Genomic DNA, 10,000 nt, shown 5'->3' with positions numbered 1-10,000 from the left:
CTATATTCCATATTATCCAAAGAAGAAAGATGACAGAAAGGTGTACAGAAACAGGTTGATGTAGCTTACTGAGAAGGCATTTGTTGCCCAGATCCCTGTAGTTAGTTGGGTGTCTTGGTACAAAGTTTTTGGAGCGAGAAATCATACAGTGGTGAAGATACAGTTTCCTCAATGAATGACTCAAAAACTGGAAGACATGTGGCCTACATAGGCCATTTCATCCACCTCCAAATCAAATTCCTTCAGGGTGGTGGCTCATCCCTAACATTGATGCCTGTTCTGAGGATGGTGACAGTTTCTTAAAGAATAACAGACGTAAGTCAGGCTTATGAAGTCCTGCAGACAGTAAATGGGAGAAGGGAAAAGCCAGCAAACAAGAATGCACCTGCTTCTTTTTATACAAGACACTCCATTTTTGGGCAATGCCTTACTAAAAACAAAAAAAAAACATGAAATATGGTAAATGCCCTGAGATTTTATGACAAACTATTCAAGTTTACTCTGATAGTTACACCAATATTCTTCTGTAGGTAGAAAATAAAAAAAAATTGACAACTAAAATTCTGCAAGTGTAAGCTTTTATTTTGCCAAAAATGTGAAGCCCAGTCCTTTGCACTGGTTGAAGATAAGACATCCCACAAAAATTAATGTTACTATAAAATATGTACCTCACTAGACATTTGATAATGTGGATATGCTACAGCAGTCCAGCACAGGAAACAAACGGCACAAAATAAAACAGCAAGGGTCCAAAGGAAAGAAAGGAGTAAGTGATTAAAGTTCAGTCACTAAACAACCAAAACTTAAAAGGAAAAGTACATCCTAAACACATTTCCCTTCCTCAGTGAGTACTTCAAACTCTAGATCACCATACCTCCATATCTTAAAAGATGACTTGGCAGTTTCTCCCTCTCTGTGGCAATTCTGTCTAAGTATGCTTTGTCTGTATTCACCATGCTGAGGCTGAGCTAAATCTCAGGACACTTGCAATAGTTAGGTTGACCGATAACTAATGAATCTCACTGCCCAGCAGATCTTTAAACTTTTTGCCAATCAAAGCACATACAGCAAGGACCCGTAGCTATTTTTCAGTATTTCTCTATTTCACACACACTAAAGTCATAAAACTATTCAAGCTCAAATTTCACAACTGATTCTGCCTCATCATATAAAGCTGCATCTTCTCTCTTACCCAAGGTCGTAAATCCATTAAGCATTTTCAAGTCAGAAAATGAATAAACCTGATAATTTCCAAAACCAATTTGCCAACTGGCCAAGTTCTACAAGCCAGGAAGCAAACATTTTTTTATAAGAAATATAAACACTTGAGCTGACTGAGGCAAAACATACATCAAAGTTATTCGAAGATCCTCTTTCAACATTTCATTTGAAGTGTAACAAAAGTTGAAAACAGATGCACAAGAGTCAATAAAAAGTCACTGACATTTTCACTTGGGGTTCTCAAAGCTGACAGTACTCATTGCTTCCATTTTTATGTGAATGGTGTTGTGATCTGACATTAAGGGACTGTAAGCCTACCAAGCTGCATCCTCAGTGTGCATTATGGACAAAGAATAGTTTTCTAATCAAACAAGATCATGTGAGCATCTCTGCCTCCATAATGGCATTAAAGATTAGAATATGTCAAACTTAGTACTAAGCAGTTATTGTGGCATTTTTCAGGTATGGAATGTTCAAAATCTAATGTTACGAAAATATACATCTACTTTTGCCTACAGTGGTCCTTTAAATTACACTCAAAATTTAAACAAACAAGGGAATAGGAAAGCTGCTGACAAATATAAAACACTACAACACAAAAAAATGCTTACCTTCATTTCACGCCAGCAATGCAGCCTGGGAATAGGATAAAATGAACATAGCAGTAAGACAAAACTGCAAAACACAGGAGAGGCACATTGGACTTCATGGAACAGGGAGAGTAATAGGCCGCCCAGGAAATCAATTTCCACAGAGATGAGCATGAAAAACATGCTAAGCCCCAGAGAGTTAATGGGAAATTTTTCTATACGCAGACGAAATGATGACCATCACAAATTTCTTTCATACAGTCCTTTTGAGCTGAACTAAAATGCTTCACATCTGAAAGGTAACAGGAACTTTGTGTACTACAACTTTAATATGATCACTTCTGTATAATGGTTAATACTGATCTTTCATTAAATGGGTAAACTGTTTTGCAACTAATTAGCGCAGAATTTTTTAAATCTTGCTTTCAGACACTAAATGCACAAGACTTCTTTCACACAATTAAATGCCATACTACACATAAAAAGAAAATAAGCACCTGCTATTATCCAGGCACTATTGCGGCATTTGATGACCAACACTGCATGCAAATAACTTTTTTCTTTACCACTAATAAATGTTTGACTGTAGAACAGCAACAAGAAATTCTTGTGTACAACTTTAAACACGCTCGAGTTATACAGAAAGGTTTGTGTACTTAATTTTTTTAAATGGATTTAAATGGACTGATCTTGCTGACTCTTTTTAACCATGGCCATAGCAATAAAGAATAAAGGACAAAGGCTATATGCAAAAAATTTACAGTATGTAAACAGATCTTAGAGAGGCGAGAGGAATACAAAGCAATAAACCAGCAGCCTGCATGAACAGAAGAACACAACAGAGACTGTTAAAACATATAAGGAGCAGAATCACAACCTAGAGCTGTGAAGTACCAACACCAACATTTAAAGCACCTCTTCAAGGAAAACCACTGAACAAGGATTCAGAAGGCTGATGGTGGCCCTGAGAAACAAGAAAATAATTTGGAAGACTAAACTCAAACAACTTGGACTTGGGAGGTGGAATGCAAGGGCTGTACCACTTCTCATGAGACAGGATCCCAAAATAGCCTTTTGCAGATCTAGTGTAAAAAAAATAAGCTCAGTAGTATGTATTACAAATCAACATTCAAATTAGAATCATAACTGTAGAGGTTAATATACTCCCCTCCCCACCTCCTTTCAAACAGTGCTTCAAGGGGACACGCCCATATCCTACTAGCATAGCCCTTTCTTCCTCTTATTGGCATCAAGCAACACTGGATGAGGGATGAGACACTACAACAACATATTCTAGCAAAGAGAAGAGATCCTGGCTGTCCAAAACTCTTGCCCCCTTATTAGGCATGGTGTAGTATCTGATACCAAGACTGTTGTCTGTTGCATACTGCTTTCTCAGAGGCGATCTCTGTCTAACATACAGAGCCATGTCCAACCCAGAATTGTTGAACATGCAACATCTTAGCAAAACCAAATCAACTCATGCTACACGCTCTAGGGATATAAACCTCAACACAACAACGAACAGAACATGCTGGAGGGATAGATTCCCTTCGCAGAGACTTCCCTTACTATGGAACAGGGTCCCGATCTACATAAGACAGAGCGCCCCCCACTATCACTCTTCAAGAGGAACCTTGATGAGTGGATGGGTAACAAAGTTCACACCGGGGATCACACCAACAGCACTACTAGATAGGGGCCAAGGGTACTAGCTGCTAGTACAAGGGTCTAGGGAACTACTAAAGGGGCAGTGAATACCGCGTAACGTGGTTGTGCTAATATATGCCTTCAGGCAGATAGCCCAGTACCAACCTATGAAACATATAAGACATAGGCAGGTGCATTCACACACGTGAAGTGCCTTCCTAGGGTGTAATGCACTCCTTGAAAGGCACAGATCCCACCACCTACTTGTTTAAAAGCAACGCATCTGTGAAATAAGGCACAGAAATGGGCTTGGACCCTAAATGGACGTGGCAGTATCAAGTGCTCACTTATTTCCCTAGATGGCTGCTCCAACAAATCAGCTTGCTAACCACTCCCAAGTCTTCTGGAGCATAGACTGGACTTCATCACTCTATACTAGACAAACAGTTGACAATATTTTAACAAACTTGAGTAATACTCATTCTATGGGTTCAGGTCACATACTCAAGTATAATAGATCGGAAAGTATTGCCATTTTAAAAGGTGATTCCACAGTCACTCTGCAACATGTGTTTTACTACCTAAGATCAAATTTTAGGTAAGAAATTAAACAGTGGTGCTGTTCTTCAGACTAAACAGGTGGCATCTTGGAAAAGTGTAAAATGTTGAACTCCAGCAAAGTTAAAAGGAAATGTTCACCAAATTAAACAAAACCTTACAGCTTTGTCAAAAAATAAATTACTAAATGCTAATGTTCAAAATACTCACCTCAGTGGTATACAGGTTTGAGGCATCCTAATGCAATTCCTTACTCCTGCTCTGCAAAATGGCATTTTCTAACAGAAATGCAATATGACAGTGACAGAACACACTAACAAACAAGTGCTGCACTGGAAGTCTGCACAAAAAATATTTTTTGTAGTCCCTTTACAAGGATTTAAAAAAGCAGCAAATTCACCAGCTGGGAAGTAAGGCTTGCGAGTTCAAGATGGATCAGGAGGAGAGCGGTAAAGACGGATTTGTCTCTCTATTTAGAGACAATGTTGTAGTGTCATAAATTTCTAGTTTAAGGAACCTGCACTACTTATTCGGAAAATGTACTACTACAAAGTGTGGCATCAACTATCTGAATGTACAAGTACAGCATGAGGATAGGACGGGCTCCCTAGTACAGACTGGGCACTTGCCTTCAGAAAAGCAGTTGCAATTTTCTAAGCAACATTGTGTCCAGCTGTCCCAAATGTAAACAGTTGATACTTGACCCTCCTACATCAGGTTTAATGTGAACATCTTGCCTGACAGTGGGTGGAATAAAAGGGTTTCTTTTGACACAACTTTCAAAATGGCTTTTTTCATTCCGATAAAATCTGCTATTTGCTAATCACAGATAGTCAACCACAGCACTATGGGCACATAGGGTTGAGTTCAGAAGCATATAATACACTGGATGAGAGAGAGACTTACAGCAGGTAGAGGTGTACTTTCTCAGATTCTGCAGAATAATCAAGATTATTCTAAAAGCAAAAAATCACTGACATGTAGTCACTGAGCTAACAGCTGAATCTCCTGAACTCTGAAGTGCGCCCTGAATTTAATCGGCAAATGCTGAATTTAAGTTTGACGGCAGGGGCTTAAAGCTACACTATTGACAGATACCCAAGCAAAACTGCCACCTACTGGCTAAATGAAGTCATGCATGCACATTCAAGAATGAGGGGCTTCAATCTAGACTCTTAAAAGCTTTCTTTCCCAAAGCAAAGCAGAAAAGGTCCAGGACACATTCAAAGCAATAAAATGAGATTCAAAATCTGCTTCCACCACTTATATGAACTTTACAGATAAATAACTGGAAGATATTTGCCCAGTTCTCTTCTTGCATTTTCCACCATAATCATTGTGCCAGCCTAAGGATAAGAAACTGGATACGAACTAAACAACATGAGCTACAAGCTGATAGCACGTAATACAGTTGAGCTTAAAACACCTAATTGAAATACAGCATTTTTGTTTTAACATTGCTTTTTTTTCTTTTGGCTTCTTATAAATGTAAGGAAGCAATCCACACCTTAGCAATGCCACACTGAACTACAGAATAAGTTAAACAGATTAGTTAGAGGAAGGACTACAGAATTAACTACATAAATGAAAAACCTGCACAGTTCTATTAATGACCCCCCCCCAAAAAAAAAATAATTAGCCTTTAAATTAGTGCACTTTTCTTCATAATGAACTTTAAGATGAAATGCATCAGATTTTTAATATCAAAATTCTAAAAAACTACAATTGAATGAACCAAGAAACCAGGTTTCCTCACAGGTAGGCATTTCTTTAAATCCTTTATCTGGTTCACGTCCCTCAATGTGATCATGAGACGGAGCTGGTCTATCATTCTCATCTACAGACTGAAAGGACCGTCTAAATGCACGGATTTTCTCTTTTAATGCTGAATTGTCTCGAGATCTGTACATGAAATCCTGATAAAAGTAAAGAAACAATTAGAATACCAAGCAAAAAAAAACTTTATTAAATCAACTTATCTGTCACACAAAGTAACCACTATCAAGCCACCTAAAAGAAAACATTCTTGCTAGTACAACTGGGCAAGTAAACTGTGTAAAACACTTACATTTGCATCTGTTACTACAGTTAATTAACTGCTAAGAGTCGCATACATTTTGGAAAGGGGACAGAAAACAAAGCCAGTCTAAGTACAGACATTTTCAGCAATGAGATGCCTACCTAGGGTATCAAACTTGCAAGTCTTGCATCATGGCAACTACATACCAGCTCAGCAATAACACCATGTACCTTTTTTTGCTACTTTTAGGGCAACAGATTAATCGTCAAGATAGTGTGCAAACAGAGCCAAGGACAATGCCAATACCAACACTTGGGTTAAAACTATTTTATCAAGAAAGCAGTAGCAAACTAACCAGCAAAGGCAGACCATGGCTTCACAAACAAGGTTTTATCAAATGCTAAAGCGGCAAGATTAATCAGTCATTGTTTAAATATTAAATTGACATGATTAATCAAATGAGGAGACACTTATCAAACCAATAAAATTGACAAAAATAAACCAAACTACTATATATTAATACCACAGCAAATGCAGGATGCATAAAAAATATAGCATTACATTAAGCCAAGGTGACACAATGATACATTTCTTCATGTTATCAAACTGATGGAGACTATTTTTTGAATCACCTAAAGAATCAATTCTTATACATGAAACAATAGCAGTGGAGTGTTAAAGTAAACGCATAAATCACTTCTATCACTCCTGAACCCAATATTGCTCCTCTGAAGGGTGTTTGTTTCCAGAATCAGAATGTTTGTCTAATATAGGCACATTTACCCAATATAGAATGTGCCACAATAGCAAATGTCACCGTGGAAGTATTAGGAAACTGATAATTTATCACTTGTAAGTCTTGCATGCATTGGTATATGTAAAATAGTTACTTTTGCATACAAATTTACATTGTGCACACTTACCATAGGGAAAAAAATCCTTTGGGGCAGAGCAAGAAATCGAAGTTTGCTGTCTGAAATACTTGGCTTCTTATGTGAAGAAAAACTACAAATTAGACCCCCTTCTGTAAGGAACATGAAATGTCAAGTCAACTATACCAGGAAAAAAATAACCCCCAGTGTTACTTTAACACCCATTTTATCATAAAAGTATTATACTCCTAAGTAGTGAACTCAGTACTGTGTTAGAAAATTACTCAGTTTCTGTGGTAATCTGATATCTATCAATGGCAAAAGCAAAATTACTGGCATTATAAACTTGAGGTGGATGGTAACCACTCTGCAAAAAACAAGTTTGTATCTCCCCAATTTTTTGATGAAAATTTAAATCATGAGAACAATTATGTCGGAGTCAAACTGTGATGCAGGAATATTTATTTTAATATGGGACAGATGACAACTAAAAGCCATTAATAAATTGTGAGGAGCTTCCTATACATGGTGATACTAATAGTACAAGCGAGTTGGATCACAGTGACATCCAAATAATTATTCGCAAACATGATTTAGTGTTCAAAACAAACACCAGAAAACACAAATCAATAACCACAGAAAGGCAATGCAGAGAATGCACAGAAGTCAATAAAATTTTAATAAACTTAGCAATTTCACCCTGTAAAACTAAAGGACTTCTTCAAAGTCGAGGGTACAGACATATCAGCTGAATTTTCTTACAAAAATCTTACACCAAAACTATTTAAATCTAAACACTTAAAAATCATACAGCTCATAATGTGCAATGCCAAAGATAAATCATCAATAAGTAATATTCAAAAAAATAATGTAACATTTCATAAAAACCACCAGCAAAATTGTAGTAACAGAATAACAAAATCACCAACTGTCATCACAGAATAGTAGCTCTCACAGTTTCAATACACAAGGACACTAAATAAATCGCAAAAGTAACTCCATATAAATCCATGCAAGCTTATATAGCCCTCAATTAATCCATCAATCCTTAGCAGCTCAGTTATTAAAATAAGTTAAGTTCTCACCACAACTTTGTGTTGTCCATTTTCATTCTTCCTGAAAGAATGGGTTCGGATCAAATCTGATCTGACTCTGCCACTTTCTAAAGATTCTAGGATCAGACTCTCGAGCTACTCCTTTACTCATAATGCCCCTGATCAATACAATATGCAATATAATCAAACTACAACAGAAAAGTGATAGCTGAAAGATCAGGAGCTCAATAGGAACTACGGTTCCTAACATCTCTGTTAAGTCTTTTCCGAAGTTATGGGCGGGGGAAGGAGTGGAGTTGAAGAATGAATATGGACAACAGAGATGGAACATTATGGCGAATACATAACTTCATCTGATTTTATCATTTTCATTCGTTCCTCAAATAATGGGACAGAGTCCCCAGCTACCATAACCATGGATGGACCTCATAGGACATTGCAGAAAACCCTGGAAACAAAGGCAGCTCTATTTCAGAAAATGGTGTCCAATTTCTAATGTGCGATAAAGGTATGCGTATTAGACCAAGTGGCAGCTGTTCAGATATCATGAAGAGATTCTACCAAAAAGGCAGCAGATGTAGATATTGACCCTGGTTAAATGCATTTTTGGTGGTCTTGGTAAGGTTATATATCTCTCAAAGAATAAACATATAAAATACAGTCTGTTATCCATTTAGCCAATGTAGTTTTTGAAACTCGTCTTCAATTATATGCCTCCTTTTCTAGTAAAAATAAACTAGGCTCAGTTTTTCTAAATTCCTTTATCCTGTAAAGGTAAACACAGTTTTGGCTATTGTACATCAAGATGATAAAGGCTGTACTCAGTTTTCAAATTTGGGAAACGACTGGCAAATTGATGACGTGGTTGATACTGGTTTCAGAGGCAACTTTTGGTAAGGAAGGAAGGATTTGTGCATAAAGTAACCTTGCCTTTGTGAAATATCAAATACAGTAGTGAGGAAGATAGTGCTAGGAGTTCAGATACTTGTCTTGCAGAAGTTACAGCCACCAGAAAAACAGTTTTCCAAGAAAGTAACTTGAGATCTACTTCAGCTGACTGTTCAAAGGGAGAAGTATTAAGGTTTGCAAAACCATAGTGAGGTCCTTTATTGGAGGTCTAAGAAAAAGGTATCCTTAAGAAAGGCCTTACATAATTTAGACAATGCTAAAGAAGCATCATCTCCAGTGTGATAGTTCGAGATAGCTGCTAACTGAACCTTAAAATAGAAAAACTTGCTTCATCTTGAAGGAATCTAGAACAGCTGGGAGCGTGGTGGCAAAGGGATCCAACTGTCTTATGAGCCCAAAAGCAAAACCATTTCCAATTTACTTTTGTAAATTCTCCTGCTCAAAGTAGTATGAATAGAAACTTGGAAATTTTGAACTGGGGGAGGGGGGCTGGAATATGTAGCCATCAGAATTGAAGAAACCATGAGTTAACTTGAGGCCTGCAATGTCCAGGTGAATCTGCCCTGACGGGTGAGATGGGAGGTCTGGACTTGGGTCCACCATCCAAGGACAGCATACTAGGTGAGACCAAAGGAAGGGACTCAAACCAGTCAAGGCCAGAAAGGTGCTATGGGGATTACTATACTCTTCAACAGAAGTGCTTTCTGAAGAAACTTGGGGATGAAAGGCAGGAAAGGATAAGCATAAGAGAGACCAGAGGGCCAAATATCTCTGTGACTGCCCCAGAGGTGGTACAAGGGCAAAGAAACTGCTGCATCTGTTGTTTTCGGGAAATGCAAACAGGTTACAGCAACGCTGACACCATTTAAGGAAGATCATGTTTGCCACTAATTGGTTGACATCATACCACTCGTGAGGCATGAGGATTGTCCTGCTGAATTTTGTCCACTAGAATGTTGGATTTTCCCCAGAATGTGCGCCACCACAAAAAAGCAGTTTGCTGAGACTGCCCACTGCCACACTCCCATTGCTTCTCGATAAAGGAAATAAGGATCTGTCCCTCATTTAATCATGTACCAGACTACTGACATATTGCCCGTTTCTATTGCTTTAGTCCCTAGAAGG

The 10,000-nt window shown here is 37.9% G+C and overlaps 1 protein-coding gene across 1 annotated transcript in view; it reads right to left on the bottom strand.

The window, feature by feature from the left end:
* CDCA2 (cell division cycle associated 2) overlaps positions 1–10,000 on the bottom strand; it is a 1,716,206-nt gene that overhangs the window by 1,216,783 nt on the left and 489,423 nt on the right. The window contains exon 5 of the mRNA XM_044083154.1: positions 5,776–5,935. Coding sequence (XP_043939089.1) covers positions 5,776–5,935 — 160 coding nt within the window. The remainder of the gene's footprint in view (positions 1–5,775; positions 5,936–10,000) is intronic.

The sequence above is a fragment of the Protopterus annectens genome, chromosome 9.part0, assembly GCF_019279795.1.
Source record: "Protopterus annectens isolate FY-2018-M chromosome 9.part0, PAN1.0, whole genome shotgun sequence".
NCBI lineage: Eukaryota > Metazoa > Chordata > Ceratodontiformes > Protopteridae > Protopterus > Protopterus annectens.
The sequence above is the reverse complement of the archived record's forward strand: the minus strand, read 5'-3'. Positions and strand labels throughout refer to the sequence as shown.